Source organism: Zalophus californianus, chromosome 2 (genome assembly GCF_009762305.2).
Source record: "Zalophus californianus isolate mZalCal1 chromosome 2, mZalCal1.pri.v2, whole genome shotgun sequence".
In the NCBI taxonomy this organism is placed as follows: domain Eukaryota; kingdom Metazoa; phylum Chordata; class Mammalia; order Carnivora; family Otariidae; genus Zalophus; species Zalophus californianus.
Window position 1 is genome coordinate 56,892,696 of NC_045596.1, and position 22,481 is coordinate 56,915,176.

At 38.0% G+C, this 22,481-nt stretch overlaps 1 protein-coding gene across 8 annotated transcripts in view; it reads left to right on the forward strand.

Moving 5' to 3' along the window:
• Positions 1–22,481, forward strand: part of SLC4A4 (solute carrier family 4 member 4) — a 340,863-nt gene that overhangs the window by 243,916 nt on the left and 74,466 nt on the right. For all 8 annotated transcript variants that reach the window (XM_027598149.2, XM_027598150.1, XM_027598153.2 and 5 more), the window contains 2 exons: positions 5,274–5,407; positions 11,306–11,577. In XM_027598149.2, the coding sequence (XP_027453950.1) occupies positions 5,274–5,407; positions 11,306–11,577 (406 nt within the window). The remainder of the gene's footprint in view (positions 1–5,273; positions 5,408–11,305; positions 11,578–22,481) is intronic.

Sequence of the window (22,481 nt, forward strand, 5' to 3'; positions counted from 1 at the left end):
AAATAATACAGTTAAGTCAGTGAATACTTTATCATTTACTGCCACCAAAATATTTTCTTTTCCAAGTTTTACTTGGTTGAAAATTGTCAAAGACATAGAAAATGTTTTGTTTTCTTAGGCAGTTGTGCTGCATTTCTCCTGTTACTGCCATCCACACTGCCTAAATGGTTGTGATGATTTTTCTAAATAATGAATTCCTCAATAAAAAGAACATAAAACAAGAAGGGTCATTCTTGAGTGTCCTGTGAAGATACTGAATTGCAGTAAAGTCAAAGTTGACAGCATACATTTTTAATTTCTAAGGTTTCATCATCTTTTGAATGTGCTTTTTTGACATTAGTGCGGACAGGCATGATGGCCCTGGGGCCCTTATCACAGGTGGCTTCAAGACCTAAAATGCTGGTGTTACCAGTTACGGTTGAATTTTTTTTTTTTCCTTAAGAATCTTGTTCCTATGGTCTGACTTCTTTTATGCTTGATTTTTCTATTATGGGACTTGTGCTCATTTTCTTGACTGTTTTGTAAAACAGGGACCATCTTTGGTTTAACTTCATACCCTGATATAAGGAGAAAGACGTTCATAAATTGTTTTGGATGTGGGTTTTGACTTCACAGCTGTAAAGTAAAAGAAACTATTCTGTTTTTACAGCCAATCCCATGTGTTTAGTAGCACAGGGAATGAAGAGAAGCAACTTTCAATGGCCGTAGTGAGGCCCCTAAGGCATCTGTTGATTTGGGATTTGCTCGGGGATATATTGAAGGTCTAAAGAGGTTTTTTTTCCCCCCATTTCCTCTGAGGACTAATCTTCATTTTTTTCTTTTCATGTCACTCCATTCAACTTCCTCTCTCCATCTTTTCCCTCTTCTGACGAAAAGGGGAATAGTAGAGGCAGGCTGGAGGAAGGGGATGAAGCAGCAAAGGAAAGAGAACCCACGTTTCATTGTATCTATGTTCTTAGCTCTTTATATATTATTGTCTTTCTTAGTCCATGTCATTTTCCTTGAAATAGCAGTCGATTTTACAGAAGAGAGAATTAGGATGTGGAGAGGTGGGTGACTGGGATTTAATTCAGGTGTCCCTGACTCCAAGACGTGCTGTTTATGCCGAGCCACCTGGAAGAGACGCTGGAAATCATCTAGTTCAGCTTTCCGTCTTATATCTAAACAAATACCTTATGTATATGTTACTGTTCATAAAAAATGTATTTTATATCAGAGACTATGCTAAACATTTTCCATGTATTATCTAATATGTATACTGTTTAAGGCATAAAGAGATAAAGTAATTTGCTTAAAGTCATGGATTGAGTAAAGGGGATAGTCTAGCGTCACTTTGAGATTTTTTTTGACTTCAGAGTCCATTGTTAAACTACATCAGCCCCACGTTTCCTACACAAAGAAACTAAAATCGACAAACTTGAAGTGACATTCCCAAGATCACCTGCTCTTTGGGGAACAGAACAAAGTCTAGACTCTAGATTTCCTGACTGTTGGTTCTTTGCTTATTCTCCTCTTCAACAGTGGGTGATTCTTGATCAGAAATGGAAGGAGATGAAAGCCTAACCAAAATGGAGCTGGAGCACTTCGTGCTACCTGATTCTGCCACACCTCTGAGCTCAGCCACACACAGTCTCATGAACTGAATGAGAACTAATAGAGGCAGGGAGAAATCAGGGCTAAAAGTGTCTTTATGAGTTACAGCTATTAGAAATACACACACCCACATGTTATTTTCCTTTTTTTATATTCGTGAACCCTGAATATAACAAATCAGAAAAGGGGTTTCTGATAGTTCACCTTATAAATTGCTTCAAATTCTAGTGAGTTGAACTGAAGTATTTCAGTGCATGAGATTATTTTTAAATTTTCTATCTTATCAAGAGGAACATATCAAAATGTGGTGAAAATAGTGCTTTTCTCAGAAACACTGCAAGTATCTCTAAGCTTAAGCAAGTTTCCAGTGCAGTGTATATAATAAATCACCTGTCTGTTTCAAAATTGTCAGCAAGAGAATGGAAACTGTAGCACTTACCAAAAGATCAAGTACTGAAATAAAAATACTCTGCCTTTTAACAGTCACATGGTTTCCATAAATCAAAGCCATTTTCTGGAAGAAATTCATTGTTATCTTTACTGAGTGAGCAACAACGGCTGTTGACCTTTGATTAAGTGGAACCTAGGGTATGATTTGGGAATTTCTTCTTCAGTTCCTTTGGCGTTCCCTGCATGCCTACAGAGCACATGGAGGGATAGTGCAAAGCTTGATGAGAGGAAGAAAAATAGGAAGGCCCCTGGAGACCCTGTGCTTGCCTTCAGAGAGATTAATAGCAGTGTCAGATCAAGTAGAGAATTCTTAATCTCGCATTTCTTCTTTCTTCCCTCATGTTCTCTCTTACACCCTGGTGGTACTGTATTTTGATTGTGCAGTAGTCATGAGAAATAGGTACTTTTCCATGCTTGATAAAGAATGATGCAGTAACTTTGCCTGTCCCATATACCCAGAATGTGGCTTGTCCTGCCACATGGAACATTCCACTCCTACCCTTTCATGTTACACACGCTAAAGTAAGTTATGAGAAAGATAAATTAAAAGACATTAAAAAAAACCCTCATTGTCAGTGCACAGAAGGGGAAACACTGCATGTCCACGAAAATCCCAGCTGAGGGCACACCCTATAGCCTTGCTGTGGTGAGGTCGTGGTTGTGTAGGTATCCATACTCCATGCACTTGGCGTGCCACACCGAATGCGGGTTTGTTCATATCACTTAACTCTTCCCGAATCGCAGTATCTTCACATGTAAGAGATCAGAACTGTTTGTTGGGCACAAGGGAGTCTCTTCTCTGCATGAATGCAACCTGGTTCTGCCAGCCTTGCTTGTTGTTCTTCATTCTCTCCCTCTGAAGAAGAATGAGGTGGATACCCTGATGATGTATGGAATGGCTATAAAATAATGGGATGGCATTCTTCAGTCATGTCGTAGAGCTCACATCCATGGAAACTGGGTCCCCTCCTGCCAGACTGTCAACCTCGACTTCTTAGAAATAGTTCTGAACTGTTTCAGAATGTGGGTGCTCACTGTGTGAGAAGCCAGTCTTATTTGTCAGCCCTTGTTTCTTTTGCCCTTTCCCCACCCCAACCTCGTTATTACACGGTACTGTTCTAAAGGATTATCTGTTTTCTGAATTGAACTCGACTCTTCAAAGAGGAGGATGTGCTGTTGCCAGTGCCATTTTAAGGAGAATATTGCTGGCTCTGAAGCAGCGTAAAAAATATTTTGAGTGATCACTATAATAAGGGTCTCTTTGGATGGCTTTTAAGTGGGTATAGCACTTAGTGTATTTAAGTTCTGTAACTTTTTTTTATTTTGATATTTAAACTTTTATTACTTAAAAAGACATTTTTCAAATTTGCATATAGTTGGCATACAATGCTACATTAGTTTCAGGTGTAGAAAGAACATATGAGTCAACCTCTCTGTATGTTATGCTGTGCTCACCACAGGTGTAGCCGCCATCTGTCAAAATACGATGAGTATACTTCCTATGTTGTGCCTTTTACTCCTGTGACTTATTCATGCCATAACTGTAACTTGATTTTAAAAAATAATTCCTGTGTAATCATTTCATTATACGATACGATAAGTGAGTGAAAGTTGCTAGAGAACTTCTGGGGCCGTGGGAAGAGGTGGACAGAGGCTGACAGGTAGATAGGTTAACTGTTTGGTGGGGGACAGGGAATGACTGAGTGGTGTCTCAGATTACCCAGAGATTCATTCTGCTCCAAACAGAGGGTGGTTTAGATTAAGAGATGGCTTGTTTTATGTAAACATAAATCATACTTCTGTGAACAGGTAACTTATTGTTCAGTGAAGAGGGAGATCTTCCTCGTACCATTTTGTTTTAGTATACACATATAGAGATCAGCGATTTTGCTGTTATGTAAATTAACCTACCATTAAATATATATATATTTGTGTCTTTTAAAGCTATAGAATATTTACTCATTTGAAAAATGTTTATCTTACAAGTTTTATGGTTTAGATGTCTACCCTTACGTATGAATAAAGGGACTGTCATCTTTTTATATTTAAAAAATCATCCCTTGATAGAATACTATTTCAGGTTTAGAAAAGGATCCTCTTACAAATAAAAATGTGCTTTTCTCACTAAAATTCAAACTGATGAAAAATAGAGGGTATGGACTAGTTTGCTATCGTCTGAGGCGTTGGTCCCAAATGACATGATTAAGTAAGTTACGATAATCTTTTAAGTCAGTAATACTTGATGGCTTATGTTTCCTTGTTCTTGTTTGGCTAAAGGAAAACAATGGTCTGAGTTTTCAGAGATAAAACCATAGGGAGGAGGCACCTGGGTGGCTCAGTCGTTAAGCATCTGCCTTCGGCTCAGGATCCCGGGGTCCTGGGATTGAGCCCCGCATCGGGCTCCCTGCTCGGCAGAGAGCCTGCTTCTCCCTCTCCCACTCCCCCTGCTTGTGTTCCCTCTCTCGCTGTCTCTCTCTCTGTCAAATAAGTAAATAAAATCTTTAAAAATAAATAAATAAATAAACCATAGGGAGGTGTGGCCACAAAGATATAGTTATTCATGTCCCTACACACGTATTTCCTCTAAAATAAATTAAAGCTCTTCTATAAGTTTACACTGGAGAAGGAATAGGTAATAAGAAATTTTTTTTTTTTTTTGGAGTTGCTGTCTTAGAGATTGCAGGATAGAGGGCAAATTTTTTTTTGCCCCCTTTGCTCTCCCCTCTCAAATCTTTCCTTTAGAAAAAATTGCTTTTGTGTATAAAATGTAACTATTTATAAGTACCTGCTATGTTCAAGGTGACATCAGGCTGAAACAAACACTGAAGGTAACCACAGAGAGAAAAACACCCCAAAGGACTGAATCACATCTACCCACTTGGTGGTATTATTACACAGTGTGATTTCACATACAGAAGCTTCAGTTAATATTTTTAGAATGGATCAGAGTCACCTCCTTTTGCCTTCTGTCATCAGCCACCAGTCGTTAGAATTCCTGTAGTCCTTTGGAGCGGGCTGGCAGCCCTTGGAGTAGGGAGAGGTGACTAAATCGTATGGTGAAATACATGGTGATATTCCTACTGGTAAGAATCTTAATTCTTCACGTCTATTTGCTGTGTTTGCTCTGGCCTTCGTAATAGCATATTCATGTGCTTAATTTCCCTAGTGCCATCACACATGGGAAGGAAAAAGACGTGTTTCTTTTAACAGCTTTATTTTCTTTCTCTTAGGGTGTGTTGGAGAGCTTCCTGGGTACAGCTGTCTCTGGAGCTGTCTTCTGCCTGTTTGCTGGTCAGCCCCTCACCATCTTGAGCAGCACAGGACCTGTTCTAGTTTTTGAGAGGCTTCTATTTAATTTCAGCAAGTATGTATACACATATCTAATTATAAATTAGGATTGTTTAATTGTAGAACATTCATAGTCTAGATTGAGCGTAGAATAATAATTAGGTCTATCAGAACATGAGAATTTTAAGATGTGGAGGTTGGAAGGCCCTTGGAGACTAGATATTCCAACACACATTTTATGTTTGGTCCAGCGGAGGCCCAGATGATGTACTATCCGCTTGCCCTCATCGTCATTCTCTGCCCTTATAGCCTCACTCCGTGCTCCAGGGGCTGACCTCTGTGTGGATTGCAACACTAAGGCTCCTTTGCCCGCTGGCTTCTTCTTGGGTTTGGTAGTGCTTCAGTAGGACAGGAAGGGCGAGAAGTCAGGATGGGTGTCTACCTCCCTGCCCCTCACTGTCCCTGCTTTAACACTGCAGTCTGGCAGGGGCTTGTCCCTTGCGTATAGCCCCTGTAAGGTGCCCCCTCTGTCCTGGTTCTAGCCCTCTCCAGGCTCTGGTGACTCTAGTCCTTCCTTGGCCTTTTCAAGCTAGGAGGTAAAAATGGCTCCCTGATGTCGCTAGTCCCCAAGTACCTTGCCATTCTCGGTTACTGACACCTCTGTAAATAGCCCATTTATTAAGTTTTCCTCACAGTCCTGTTCGAGAATGCCTTCTATTTCCTGCCATGATCCTGACTGATACACTAGAGAAAGAAAATGTCTTGTTCAAGGTCACATGACTCTTTAAAGAAAGAGCCTAGCTGCTCCAATGATCCACTGCTCCTAACCCTGATCTCAGTGTTCTTAACTAAAGATATATTTTAAGAGTCAGCTGAGTAATAACATTTGTTGAGCACCGATCATGTACCAAGGTACCAAGTATTATCCTAAGTGTGCTACATGTACTCCCTCATTTGAGTCCTGTAGCAATACTGAGGGAGGGGCCATACCTTGTTTTATAGATTAGAAAACAGGCAGGAAGAGAGTAAGTGCATGGCTGAAGGCTCCATCATCAGTTGTTGGTAGGGCTGGGATTTGAATTTCTGCTTTACTTTCTGGCTCAGGGGCCTATGTCTCTTATGGAGTCACTAGACACTCCTAATGGACATAACATTGTGATATCATATTTTCTTTTAGAAATTGATGGATCATTTTAAGAAGGAGAAATTCAAGTTAAGTGAATTATCCGAGTGGCCACATTAGCACACAAATAGATTCAAAATCAAATTGGGTATTCTGGCCTCTTTCTAATGAACTTGATACCTCTCTGAGAGAATTGCCTTTCCCATCCTTAGGTAGATTGCAGAATTTCATATGAGTTGCTGGCATTCCTTGTTGGAATTTCTGTACTCTTACATTGTTACACATTTTTATGATTTTATTATTGGAAATTTTATTACGTACATGCTACCTCCTAGACTTAAGTACTGGTACAGTAGCCTTTGAAACTCTGCAAGCCATCAAAAACGATCCCAAGGTAGAGGAGGGAATGAGGATTTAAAACTAGTGTTTTGAGAACTGGGTTGAGAACATCAGCAAAGGTCTTATGAAAATTTAAAGTTCTAAATTTTAAATAGTGTGAATTTTGTGTAGCTCACCACTAAAAATCCCTCCTCCATCATAATTCTCAGAAGGACATTGGGAAGAATCCTGTTTGTGTCAGTTTATAGAACGTCAAACCATTTTTATATGTTTAAGAAAACATTGTGTGAGACAAGAAAGCCTTTGTGGAAAGATGAAACAAGCATGTACTATAAACAGGAACAAACATGTGCAACCTTTGCAGAAAGATTTATTGGATGCAATGTGATCAGAGCCTTAATATGCAGAAAATGTTTGCATCCCAGTTTACTTTAGATAATTGTAGGATAGAGATTATTTCCTTTCACTAAGCACGTTCCTTTCTCACTTTCCCTTCTGTTTCATCATAATTGGTAATGTAAACATAGTTCCAAGTGGTTTATTTGAAAACAGTTGTAAAGCAACAAGAAACATTTGAGAAGCTGTGCTTTAAATTCATCACTGAGTAGTATGTGGTACTTGTGTGGCAAACCTTATTATTTTGTTCACCATGCTGTATCATTTGCTTAAATATTATAACAACAGTGCTAATGTTTTGTCTAGATACAGATTATTTGTGTAGATCACTATTTCTCAAAGTGTATTTCCTCAATTTCTAGTCCCATTTTAGGTGTTCCAGGGACAAAAAGTTTCTGTGATCCCAATAAATCTGGAAAATGCTGTATATTTTATCTCCCTCTTAGTAATTCACTTTACACTTTAGCTTACTAAGAGATCTGAGAAGTCCTTTGGTAAAGAAACTGCTTTAGTCTGTCTTGCCCAGATTTTTTCCAACATATTTTACCATTTTTGAGAAGTAGGTAGTTTGAGTGGAGTCGAACGTAAATTCCACATAACCCACTGGTTTCCTTCTGACATGGGATACAGGTTTTAATGTTTGCCCTGTAAACTGAAGAATCACAAAGGAATATGAAAGATGTGCTGTCACCTTTTTAAAATTAATAACAGAACGAAGGCAAGAGCTTACAAACTTTGCAAATGACAGTTGTAGTTTTGTTTTCCTAATCCTGCAGGCTCTTTTGCACTGTTTTTATACCTTATAAACCTTATAATAATGTGAGGAATCTGAAAGAAGTTTTACCACTGTGTTCTAAGCTATGTAGAAGCCCCATAATTAAAGTTGGAGTTTAACCTGTATAATTGTCATTTGGTCATTCAATAATTTTTTCCTTCTATTCTTTGAACATTTTACTTAGAGGTCTTCAAATGATTATTTTCTTCTGTTATATTACTGGATTTATTCACGTAGTTTAGGGAGTTTTATATTTGTCAGTGACTGAACATTAACTTCTGTAGCATGCTTCAGATTAGTTCTTCAGTTTGTACCTTGGTTTTATGCTCCTCAGAAACTATAACTCAAAATATCTAGGAACACTGTGGTATCAAGGATGTAAGCCCATTTTCTCATTTGAATTCACAATAGTTTCTTTTGTCTCTACTATCATTTCCTGTTACTTTTTATAACCTAATTGCTATTTAAACTTGGCACTAAAGGGACTGATAAACTTATTGGATGTAATATTGCCATTTTATTGTAGTCATTACTGTTGATCAACTTGTTTTAAAAAGTTTCTCATCTCCTATTCCTCTTTCTTCTTGCTGCTGTAAACATAGCACTTTTATAATGAAGTGCCATGGGTTTTTGTGATTTTATTTGGGTTATTCTTATAAAGCTACTCTGGGAATATTTTAGTATTTTAGAGCAGCTATTTTGGTATATTGTTTAGATCCTAAGATTTAAGTGTATACGTGCATTTTTTTTTCCTTTGTACTCAGACTGAGTGTTCCTAACCATTAGCTAGTTATTGGATTTGTTTCTCATCCTGTCCTGTAAACATCAGTTCTCTAAACAACCATTAGCATTCTTAGAACAAATCAAGATTGCCCTGTCATCTTGTTAGGGAAGCAAAACTAGGTAATTGTTTAAAATTTTTATTTTAAGGAAAAAGTTTGTTGGCTCAGAAGTAATAAAACTGTTTCTTAACTCTGAGACTTGATTCATTGTGTGATAATGTAAATTATCTCAAATTCCTAGAATTTCGCTTTTTCTGTAGTCTACTTATCTCACAAAGACATGCATAGGATTAAGCAGTGGGGTTCCAGATGTAAAGGGAACTATAAGGGAGTGCAAAAGATGTCTTCAGAAAGATTCCAGGAAATCCATAGGAGATAACTCTCTACCCAAGTGTTAATAATCTCCTGCTTTGGTAATATTTCCAATTTATGTGATTTGATGAAAAGAGGGAAACAAAAGACAGTGATTTTAAGGCCCACCCTAAATACACATCAGATAGGGGAATGATGGTATGATTTTTTTAAAGGAGCAGCCCAAGAATGCAGAGATTTGGTTTCTGGTTCAGCTCTGCCATTAAAACCTTGGCATTGGATAAATGACTTAACTTTCATTGTTGGCCTTGGTGTCCTCATCTATAAAATGAGACATATTTGACTAATTGATATCTGTATTAAGATTCTCCAGAGAAACAGTACCAGTATGATAAAGAGATTTATTATAAGGTGTTGGCTCACACAATTATAGAGACTAACAGGTCCGAAATCTGTAGGGTGGGCCAGCCTGGAGACCCAGGAGAGCTGATGTTCCAGTTCAAGTTCAAAGGGTGCCTGCTATAGAACCAGAAAGAGGCATGTTCCAGATAAAGGCCAAAGGCAATCGGCTGGAGAAAATTTCTTGCTTGGGGTTGGCAGATTTTTTGCTGTATTTGGTTGAAGAACTTGATTGGATGAGTTTCACCCACATTATGGAAAGCTATCTGCTTTACTCAAAGTGTACCAATTTAAATGTTAATGTCATCAAAACCACCCTTACAGAGACACCAAGAATAATGTTTGACCAAATATCTGGGTACCACGTGATCTAGCCAAGTTGACACGTAAAATTAACCATTGCAGTCTCTAAGGAACTTTTAATTCTAATATTCTGTAAAATTTTCACTCAGGATCTCCTGGCTCCCTGTGATAGCTTATAGGTCATGTCAGTAACTATTTCAAGTCCTAAGCCATAGGCTTGCCTTAATTCATCTAGCAAGTTTTCATTGGAAACCTATAGGCCAAGCATTATATTAGGTTAGAGAATTTAAATTTTATTCTAAGAGCAGTGTGAAGCCATCAAAAGGTTTTAAATGGGGGTGGGGGGATCTGATTTACATTTAAAAAGATCATTTTGGCTGTGATGTGGAAAATGGCTTTGAGCTGGGCAAACATGGATATCAGTAAGGACTTTAATCAAGCAAAGATTTCTTGGTGGCCCAGATTGGGTTGGTGGTGGTGAAGGTGTTGATACCATGCCTTTAGGAAAGTATTCAATATATCACCATCAGAAACTCATTGTTTAAAAGCAAGACTGTAGAACTTCAAGCATGCATGCGCCTTGATTATTTCTTTTTCTTGTAGAAGAAATATGACTACTACTCTTTGCTTTTTCATCACAAATGATGAGAATACAATAAAGTAATCTTCACATAATTTTAAAAGAATCAATTTGAAGTGATAAATGTCAACACTTGACCCATCTTTTCCTAAATGTGAACTAATTTACTTAAAAGAAATGGAAAGGCCTTCAAAAAACAATGGCATCCTCTGATGCAGGCAGCCTATTCCAAGACTGCTGTGGGATAGGAACAGACGAAAAACAAGGTGGTCACAAGATGCTTTACACACAACTTTAGCAGGAGGATATCGTGTCTGTGGGCAAGCTTCGTGAGAAGTGGTTGCATCTGGCTATAACACAGCAAGTGTATGCTGCAGCGTACTTATCCTTAAATACCTTGAGATTTCTCTGCAACTCCTTTTGGCCTCCCCCAGCCAGAATTAGTTATTCCTCTGGGACACTGTGGGAAACTTTAGATATCGTGTAGTATTTTATGGTGTGATTATGTCTATCAGTTTGTCTCCCTCAGTAGATTGCAATGATGTAGGGACAGAGAACATATTTAGCTTAGGATCTTCATTAACCAGTAAAGCTCACAAACATTTATTGAGTGCATACTGGCTACCAACGTGACACTTTCAAATTGTTTCTTTTATAAATTCCATAAAGGCAGGGACCAGATTTTTTGAAGGAGAAAATTGAGTGATTTACATACAAATGGTATGACTGTTTTTTATGCCATTCCTAAACTTCTGGGATTATTTCTTTACGGTAGCTTAATAATATTACTAGACCACATTCTTAACCTTAATATTTTCAGGATGAAATCAAGACTGAGCTTTATATCTAGTGTCTAAAAGTGATCTTGTATTTTTAGCAATCATTCTGCAGTCATTGGGTAGTTTTATATTATTCTTTGTGTTCCATGGAGGAGGAGTCTAAATACCTTTCTTTCTTCTTTCCAGGGACCATAATTTTGACTACCTGGAGTTTCGCCTTTGGATTGGCCTGTGGTCAGCCTTCTTGTGTCTCATTTTGGTAGCCACAGATGCCAGCTTCTTGGTTCAGTACTTCACTCGCTTCACCGAAGAGGGCTTCTCTTCTCTGATTAGCTTCATCTTTATCTACGATGCTTTCAAGAAGATGATCAAGCTAGCTGACTACTACCCCATCAACTCCAACTTCAAAGTGGGCTACAGTACTCAGTTTTCCTGTGCCTGTATGCCTCCTGACCCAGGTGAGGACATCATGCTTAGTGTTTGTGCTTCCCCTGTGCTTGGAGGAAGGTGTAGGCTCCATGCATGCAGGCTTTCAACATGGTATTTTCTCTGAGAAACCATCCTGCTGAGTTTGAAGTCTCATTACCCCGAGGTATCTTAGCCACGTGATTCAATCAGGAGGTGAAACCAGGAGCTCTGGAATGTGAATGTATTTAGCTCAATACTTTGAAAATAACTCAAACTGCAGTATTTCCAAGGAGATTTAGTGTACATTAGTGTTGATCTTATCTGATAGTTGAGGGAACCAGGTACAAATATTAACAGATATAAGGACCAGACCAACCCAGTCCTCTGAACTTCTATCCCATCTCTTGCCATTTCCTTATTATTATAGGAATCTCTTCCTAAAGTAAACTCTAAATAGATTATTTCAAGCTTATAGAAGAAACAAGATACTTATTCACTTTATATAATTTGAAGTGTGAAATTGAAAAAAAATCTCAGACTGGAGTTACCTAGTGGTAAAGTAGAGCCTTATAGTTCATCTGTCCTAGACAATGTGAATAAGAAAGGAAAAGAAGAAATGAACGGAAGAAAAGGAGTGTTACGCTCTCAGGGAAGATTTATATTCTAGAGTTAGGAAAGACATAAAAGTGAAAAGTAAGTTCTTGGTAAGGAATTTGATTCTGCACATTTTAGCACTTTAATATCTATCTTGCCAAACCTGGTCAGCATCAGGATTTTTTCCCAAAAAGGTGCTCAATTTGGTTTCTGGAATTTTTTTTTTTTTTTGGAGTAATTCATCATCGTTTTATAATATGGAAGGCATTTGGGGGAAAAGATTCACTTTGGGGAAAGTTGTTTTATATTTGCTCTGGGAGACTGAGGGGTAGACATTTGTGTCAGACAATTACATGGTAATAGTGTTAGTTATCCCAGGTGATGCAATTAGCTACGGGTCATTGTCCCTTAAAATAAAAATTGATACACACTCCAGGCTTTTGACTAAGGTCTTACAGCACCAGGAGTACAACAGTGTACTGAGGGCTGTGTAAACCTGAGCATAGATGTAGGGCACATTCATGCACTATACACTTTTACTTATAGATTCTGAGGAAAAACCTCTTAATGTTTACAGTAAAACAAACGTGGATGTATTACAGACTAGAATGCAAACAAAAATTTAAAAATTAAAGAAGATACTACAAAGAATTTTAATGCTTATGACCAGGCTGTGTCAGATTACTCTCAGAAATTTTGGTATTGTATCTGCATTCTTCTCTGCCCCTTGGGTGGAGAAGTCTTCGAACACCTGTAGCATCTTGAGTGGTGAGAGACAAGAGAACAGTATCTCCCTAAAATTGGGTCACTCAGCAACACTGATGGAAAGATAGGGCATTGTTGGGCTTTGCACTCATGGATTCTTTGGTCTTATTTAAGGACAGTCGACACACATTAAAATAAAGCGCATGCTTAAAAGCAAAGCGGAGACAAGTACAAAGGGGGAATTTAAAGATTCGGGCAACTTGAGTGATATATAGATACAAAAGCTTATTGTCAAAATGTTATAGTGATTACAAATATTTCATAACTTAAAAACTACTTGGAAAAGAGTAAGCACTCAGTGCATGATAGATACTACCATTAGGATTAATGAAATATGCTTGAGACATGGATGTTACCATTATACAACCATGTAGAACTTGTCCAAAAAGAAAGTCGGGGGGGTGGTTTACCCTCCCATTTTGGACTTTCAGGGGAAGTCCAGACTATGCATGTTCAAAATATTGACTCACAGACATATTGAATTGGAGGATTTTGAACTTTCGTCTTGATTATTTCTATCTTTATATATTTATATGTAAATATTTATTTATGAAGAAGTCTGTAATCTGACTTCATAGACAAGTCTGAGGAGTCATACAGCAATTTTTTCTAAAGGAAAAAAGATACTTTCTCAGTTGTTTTGAGGTGTGAGATATTCATAAAGCCAGATAAGGGCTTTGTCAGCACACCTGTCACAAAGAAGATCTACGTACCTGAGGCTAATGGAAACTGAAACTCGTTTTAATTGGATGCTGGTAGAGAGGGTAATAAGAAGCCAAGGAAGACATATTTGAATGTGTTTTAACTGTGAAAAATATATAAAAATTTTACATGTAATTTTCCTTCCAAGAAGGATCATTGTTTTCTTGAAAAACTCATTTTGAGGCTTAACATGTGCATAGTGAGTACTAGCTGAAGTGGAGATAGCTTTTCCTTTGAACTTTTTTCTTTAGCTTGGATAGAAAGTCTGTCCTAAATAGTTAGGAATTTTCTTGGAAGGACTCTGACAATTCCTACTACCTCCAAGTGGTACCAGTAAAGCAGTGTAGCAGGGCTTTGAAATCAGAAAATCTTGTATTTGAGTCCCAGCGTGGCTAATCATACCCTGTGTGTAACTTTGGGCAAGTTCCTTTTCCCAAGGAAGCTTTGCCTCACCTTCCTTATCTGTAAAAAGGAGTTAGTAACAGTACCTACCTTATAGAATTGTTATATCTTACAGAAAAAATGATGTATTTCAAAGTACTCAAGACAGTTTCTGATATGTAATAAGCAATTAAGTGTTAACTGTCATTGTTAACACTGCTGGTATTATTTATTAAAACTTAAGGTTAGTAAGTATGAATGATAGAACCAACAAACCAGTCTTCATCATCCTCCTTCCTAAGCAAATATTGTTGGATAGTTGGCTTATTCTGCAACAAGACCATTGGCTGCACCCCATATTTTTAGAGTTGTCCAGATGAAAGGCACTCCTGAAGGATATGCACATGAATGTGAGGGATTATTTTAACCTATGGAAATAAAATCTGTTTCTGGTTTGGAAAAAGGCAAACAGATATTTCCATTTTCATGACAGTCTCATACTTTATAAAACCCTTTAAGACTAGTGAGTGTATGTTTCCCTCATAACCTTAATACTTTTTGATAGAAAACCTATATACCACCATAAATTTAGTACTTCGTGATAACAAACGTGAAAACTGATAGAGAATAATACGGTTGCATGTACAGCTAGAGCAAGTGTTCCTAAAACAACAAAAGCCTGGCCTTTCATCGCAACATGCACTCCTAGTAAAAGAATTCAGTCAATGAGTCAATAATATTTAAACTGGCGGATGACTTGTTTTTCAACACTGGGACAGTATGTAACAGTGAACCAGCAACTACACAGATGGAGTCATGATCCTGCAAACTGAGAAATCATTTTACAGGAAGGGAACTAGGGGTCACTTAATCACTAAGAAAACTCTACTCATGGCCACAATAATACTGTGAATTTTTTCTGCTTTGTGAAGACAACTCTTCCTCCTCTTTTCCTTCCTTATCTTTCTCGTTCTCACTTGCTTCCATAAATCTTCATCACTTCCTGAGTTTCAGTTTCTTCATGCATCTTTTTCTCCCTTCATTTTGCCCCATCTGTTGCTCGGGGGCCAAAGTCACGTACCTCCTTAGGTTCTCGTTTACTGAAGAACTCCAAAAGCTCAGTTGCAAGTGTTAAAAGGAAAATTAGCCATGAGATTTGACATATCAGTCAGGGTGGAGACATGGTTTTTGAGCTAAAATTTCCTTTTCTTAGAGTGGCTATTAATTGATGTAATAGAGGTCATATTTCCCCACTGTGCCTTGAAGATTACATAGCAGAGGCGTATAAGGAAGATGATTCAGTTCAGAAGCCAACAGTAAAAACTAAAAAATATCCAAATGAAGGGCAATTCACAATATTACTACTCATCGCCAACATCCCAATGTTAGTGTGATAAAGTGTAAACAGTATATGCTTTGGAGTAAAGGAAAGTGAGCGTGAATTCAGCTCTAACTAGCAGTGTGACCCTGGACTAGGCTAATCACACCTAATTTCTTTGTTTTATAACCTGTGGGCTGGGTTAGTAATTGTACCTACTCTTAGAAATTACTATATGGATTGAATGAAAAAGTATATGTAACGTTGTTTGGCACCTAATAGATACCAAGTAAAAATTTGTTCTTTTTCTCATTTCTCATTGTTTGACAAACGAGGCCCTAGCCAGTTTTATCATTTAGTTGTATTATTTTAAAGGGGTTCAAAATTTAATTTTCCCTGCAATTTTCCTAGAGGAAGAGACTAACTAGGTTTTCCTAAGCCAGCCCCCCTCAGATTAACAACTAATGTGCTGTTGTAGATAAATCTGAAACATTGGAGCTATATTTAAAGAAAAAAATGTTAAGTTCAGTACATCATAGTTAGATCACTTAATGTTATTCCACTGAATCTCAAGTCTACAAAAGTGTTGCACACTATATATAATCATGTAGAAGAAGGCTCTAAAGTCCTAGAGGTGAAATGTTCAGTTCCTTTAAGGGGAATTGGTCTAATTCACTCAAAAACATAAATGATAGAATTTTGTAAATAGGGAATAAGACATGAGCTCTCCTCTTTCCTTTTTCCTCTCTTCTCCTCCACCTGCCCTTTTGTCCTTCCCCTTCTGCTATCCACAAAAATGCATAAAGAACCTATTCCATCCATTTTTAAGAATTGTGCTTGGGATGAAGTACACTATACATACACACACACGCACTCACAACACACATACATGCCCATCTATACATTACACCATACACACACACCACACACACCTGTACAGTACGCCAGGGGCAGCTGTACACTGTACTACTGTGCACACCCAGTATATCACACATACCTGTACACCACACGTACGCACACCACACACACCACACACACCACACACACCTGTACAGTACACCAGAGGCCGCTGTACACCGTACTACTGTACGCACCCAGTATATCACACTTACCTGTACACCACACGTACGCACACCACACACACCACACATACCTCTACAGTACGCCAGAGGCAGCTGTACACCGTACTACTGTGCACACCCCGTATATCACACAAACCTGTACACCACACGTACGCACACCCCACCACACACACCACACACACCTGTACAGTACACCAGAGGCAGCTGTACACCGTACTACTGTACACACCCAGTATATCACACATACCTGTATACCACACGTACGCACACCACACCACACACACCACACACACCAGTACAATACACTAGAGGCAGCTGTACACTGTACTACTGTACACACACAGTATATCACACATACCTGTACACCAAACGTACGCACACCACACCACACACATCACACACGTAGCGGTACATACTACACACACATATACCACACTGCACACACACACCTATACACCGCATACCACATCACACACACCTGTACGCCATACTGCATCACACACGTGCACCTACACACACACACACACATATAACATACTGCACACACACACCATCCTACACACACCTATACATAGCACACCACACACATCTATACATCACACCACACACACATCATACCACACACACACCACACACATACCTGTACATCACACTGCACACAATCGGACCTATACACCATACACAGACACACCACATCACACACCCCACCACACTACACACACACACATACACACCATAAACACACAAACACGTACACACAGATTTTTATAAAATGTGCTGTTTTTAAAATAGTGTTAATTACTTTTTGAATGAACGAGGTCAGATTTTCATTTGACCTATGCTTTGGAAATACATTTCCACTTCGGTACCTGTTTTCATTTGCCTAATGTGTGAAGGTTACAGTGACTGAACTCTCAAGGGCATATTAATATTTTAGAAAGGGTCAAAATAAATTTTCTAACCAAATGTGGTTTTGTATCTGGAGGGGAAAGAAGCCTTGGTAAAAATGGTAAACAAATTAGAAAAGCAAGAAAATTGCTGCAAGGGAATAGACACTGTACTTTATTGTTAACAGAAGGGATATATTTTATTGATTCATTGTTGACTGTTCCAGGGAGAACATGCTTAATAATGGATGCATGATTAAGAGGGATAAATCCTTTCTCAGGCACGGAGACATTGTTGTTTATAGTATCTCTAAGTAAAAGGTGGCTTTTTCCCTGGTGTAAAACCGTAAGACCAAGTCAAGTGATTGAAAGTAGCCATGGCTTCCATTTCTGCACCTTCCTTTTACTCACAGCATGAAGTGGCCTCCGAATGCTCTAAAATGGTTGTCAGTAGCATAGAATTTCATTACCATTTCTTTCTATATAATTTTTCTATTATCTTAATAAATGCTATGCACCAATATGTTACAACCATTAAAAAGAACTGCTGGATTGTGTCTCCTGTCCATATTATAGTCAATACGTGTTTCATAATTAGAAAGCCCACTGAAAGAAAATTCGGAAATAAAAGGTAAAATTAGGAAATAAAAGATAATCCCAATTTATCTTCCATGACCTGCATCATATTCTCTGTAATTTTATTTTTATTACGTATCATTCCCTCTTTGGATTATAAAGTAGGTTTAAATCACAAACTAATGGTTAAACAGGAAGTACCAGGCCTTCTGGTATGGGATCACTCAGGCTTTGCATTTGCAAGGAGACTTTACCAGCACAGCTGACGTTTTATCATTCATGGTTATATGGCCTTTTGAGAAAACCATAGAAACTTGAAACATCCATCATTTCAGTTTCCTTTTACTCTCCTAGCCTAATATTTTAGTAGTTTCTAAACACTTGCAGGAATCGGAAAAGGGGAAGCAATGAATTTAGATAATCACCAGACCTGTATAATTCTCTAGTTGTGGATTTGTATGAAACACAGATTTGGAAAACATACCCCATAGTAATGTGTATACACATCTGAAATGTAATGATAAGTGGGTGTGGAAGAGAAGTGGGTTTTTGTTGTTGTTGTTTGTTTGTTTGTGAAAACAGTAGCTAAATACATCCCACTTAATAGCGAATAGTAGCCAGCTCTTTGACTTCCAAGGCGGTATCATAGGTGAACATGTGAAAAAGTGTCCACAGATTGGAGAGTGTTTTAACTTGAACTTGTCTAGGTACAGTGAAAACCTCAGGCATGAGGCTTGGTAAAAATACTTAGGAAAACGAAAGGGATAATATTAAGAAAAAGTGAAGAAAATTTTTCTATTAATTTTATTTATTTTAAGGCTCAAGGCTAAGTTAGTGGCAGGTAATTTCCCTAAGAGCTGTTTCTCCCAATGTTTTCCTCATTCACCTTGTCGTCCCTTGGCCTTTTATTGATCTAGACATTTAAAGCATAAATATTTGATTTTATTAAGAGGCACTCATGTGCTGAAATTATCCAGGACCCTTAAATAAGTCTGATGTGACCCTGCAGGCAAGAAGCTTCTTCAGTTTTATTCTTTATCTATTTTCCAGTTACTCAGTTTCCTCAAATTTGCTTAAGTAGAATGGAATAAAACATTAAAGTTTCATTATCATGGAGAATGCTCTTAAATTTTTTTCTCATTCAGAGCAGGTAAACCAATTCTGCATTATTATAATCCCAAGAAGCTATGTTGAGGGTACAGGTTCAGATTTGGCTAAGATTTATTAAGCACCATTCAAAGTGCCAGACATTTTACTAAGGGATTTTTTTTTAAAGATTTTATTTATTTATTTGACACAGAGAGAGAGACAGCGAGAGAGGGAACACAAGCGGGGGGGGGGGGTGCGGGGAGTGGGAGAGGGAGAAGCAGGCTTCCCGCTGAGCAGGGAGCCGGATGCAGGGCTCGATCCCAGGACCCTGGGATCATGACCTGAGCCGAAGGCAGATGCTTAATAACTGAGCCACCCAGACGCCCCTTACTAAGGGATTTCTATAAACTGTATTTCAGTATATTGTAATATTATAATATGTATGTATTTAATCATCACATAAAGCTTGTGAGGTAGCCGATTTTTTCCCAGGGGTGAAGTTTGCTTTCTCCAGGTCATAAAGCTAGTAGTAACCTTACTAGCATCTCTTTCAGTTCCACTTGCTACTGGATACTCTGCTAACAATTTTGCCTACACCGTCTTACATAATCCCGCACAGTAACCTTATTGTTTCAAATCCAATTTCACAAGTGAAGGACCTGTGGCCAATAGCAGTGAGGTGACCCTATGCTCCAGAAGGTGGTGGAGCCAGAGTTCCAGCCCAGTTTTCTTAGCACTCCTTTCTCTAACTTGTGACGTGGTGGTACATCAAAGCAGACAGATCTGCCTCAATGGCCATTTGTTGCTCCTAGTTGACCTTATAGCTTTTGTGTATATTCTTGATGTTATAGTTTCTGCTAATGTGTAAAGCAGAGGAATCATGGGATAGTTCCTGGTGCCAGGTACTAGAGGATAAGGAAGGACAACCTTAAAGGAGCAATGGATAGTCCCTGTGCAGGAGGTATACTAACATTGACATATGGATGTCACCTTTTTTTTCTGCTCATAGCCTGTTCTTTCTGTAGATCTCTCATCAAGCATAGAGGGGGAAAAAAGCCAGCTTAAGATAGGAACACTCCCAGGCACATTTTTAAATGTCTGTTACTGACAATATTCATTCCCTATTCCAGAGGATCAGCCAGAATTTGATACACAGGAAGGAGGATCAAGAGAGTGGGGGGTGGGAGGGATGGGGTGGCTGGGTGATAGACATTGGGGAGGGTATGTGCTATGGTGAGCGCTGTGAATTGTGCAAGACTGTTGAATCACAGACCTGTACCTCTGAAACAAATAATGCATCATATGTTAAAAAAAAAAAAAGATAGTAGGAAGGGAGAAATGAAGGGGGGGAAATCGGTGGGGGAGACGAACCATGGGGGACTATGGACTCTGAGAAACAAACTGAGGGTTCTGTGGGGGGGAGAGTGGAGGGAATGGGTTAGCCTCGTGATGGGTATTAAAGAGGGCACGTTCTGCATGGAGCACTAGGTGTTATACGCAAACAATGAATCATGGAACACTACATCAAAAACTAATGATGTAATGTATGGTGATTAACATAACAGAGTCAAATAAAAACAAAACAAAAAAAAACCCAAAAAGTTCAAAAAAAAAAAAAAAGAGGTGAAAATCTGAGGAACATAAAACGAGCAACCTGTGAAAACTCCCTGAAACCAAGTATGGGACACAGACTGTCCCAGTGACAATTGGCTAGTTCTAAATTAGCCAAATTCCTAGGGCAAAGACTTTCTTTGCTTCATAAGCCATGGTGCTGAGCAAATAGTGAAGACAGAGTGCAGTGTGTTTATGCTTTTCTATTTGACCTTTTCAGAACCCTAATTAAGGATATTACAAATTGTATATACATAGATCATTCTGCACTTGGTTGCCAAAATACTTGCATTGTATGTATCTGGATCCAAATGGTGACCAGTGGCTCTCATAGACAAAACTCCCAATTGGAATTGATGATTTTCTCTTAGGTGAACTTAAAGAAATTTACTTTTAATCTTACTTATGGACTCTACCATATTCTGCTAATATGCATTTATGGAAGTGCTTGTTTATATATTTATTTTGAAGTTCTCTTGAAGCAGCTACATACTAAAATAAGTAGGAAAGGCATATACTTTTTATGGTCCTTTTGATACTAGTCTTTTGGGATTTTTAGAGCCCGTATGCTTTAATAGCTTGTCTTAGAGGAAAACTGAAAAGATAAAAGGAATTTAGATGAGCAGAATTGATGTGTATCTAGAACTTAAAAGTAGTTACTGAAAATTTGGATTGGAATCCTATTTTAGTTCACTTGTGGTCTTTATTATCTGTCATTCATTTCACAAAAAAAGGAGGGTTGGATATCTTTCTCCCTCACTCCTACTCCTTGTTTTTATGCGGAAAAGTATGTTGCAAAAAGACCTTCACTCTCTTGTGATAGGAAGCTCATAAAATTGCATAAAAGAATTTTGCTCAGGAAGAGCAGCTTCCCAGACACCATCTAAATAGTGTCTGTGATTTCGTATATGCTATTTTCTTTCGAAAGCTCAGACAAGTCAGACATTTCACCTCACAGTTGAGATTCACATCATCTAACACTGGAGAGTATTATCCCACCTTGAATTCTGTGGCCACAAAAATCAGATGCTGAGTAGGAAAAGAAAGAATGCCAAACAAGATTTTGGTACCTATTCTACTTCTGGTTGATTCTACAATCCTGGGCAAGAAACCTGGCATATCTTGCTTCAGAGTCCTATTCAACATAAAGTGGGTATAAAAATATACCTGTTACATGTTCTCAGGTGTTTTTAAATGAGCAAATGGAATAATGTAAGAAAATGTACTTTAGGCTTTTTTAAACAAAATCGTAATAAAAATCTAGGTTTTGTTAATAAAAATGTACTAACATCTTCTTCCTTTTGGGAATGGGTTCATGTTTGGCTTTATTGTTTGGGCCAAGCATCCTTTAGCCTATTTTGATTCTTTCCATGACCTGCAGTGAAACAGAGTAAGCAAATAGTTTGCACATGTGCCTGTTTTATTGAGGAAATAGGGATGCCCTAGCAGCAGCTAGCTTTAGATTAAAAGTTTAACAATTCCAGAACCTTCAAAGATCAGAATGGACTCCAAAATTGAGAAAAACTAGGGCTCAAGCTAAATATTTTCTCCCCTTTGTTTTCCTTATTTCATTTCTTTTGCCTTTATCTGCTCTCATTCATTTGAAGTCATTAAATGGTTGGTCCCTATTCTAGCCTCATTTATTGACAGTAAATGAGTATTTTTTCAGCTTTATTGGAGTAAAATTGATAAAATTATATTTAAAGTGAAAATGATGATTTCATATATGTATACATTATGAAAGGATTCCCACCAAGTTAATTAATATATCCATCACCTCACATTTTATTCTATTTTATTTTATTTTATGAACACTTAAGGCCTACTTTCAGCATATTTCAATTATGCAGTACAATATTAACAGCTATAGTTACCATGTTATACATTAGATCCTCAGACCTTATTCCTCTTATAACTGAAAGTTTATACCCTTTTACTAACTTCTTCCT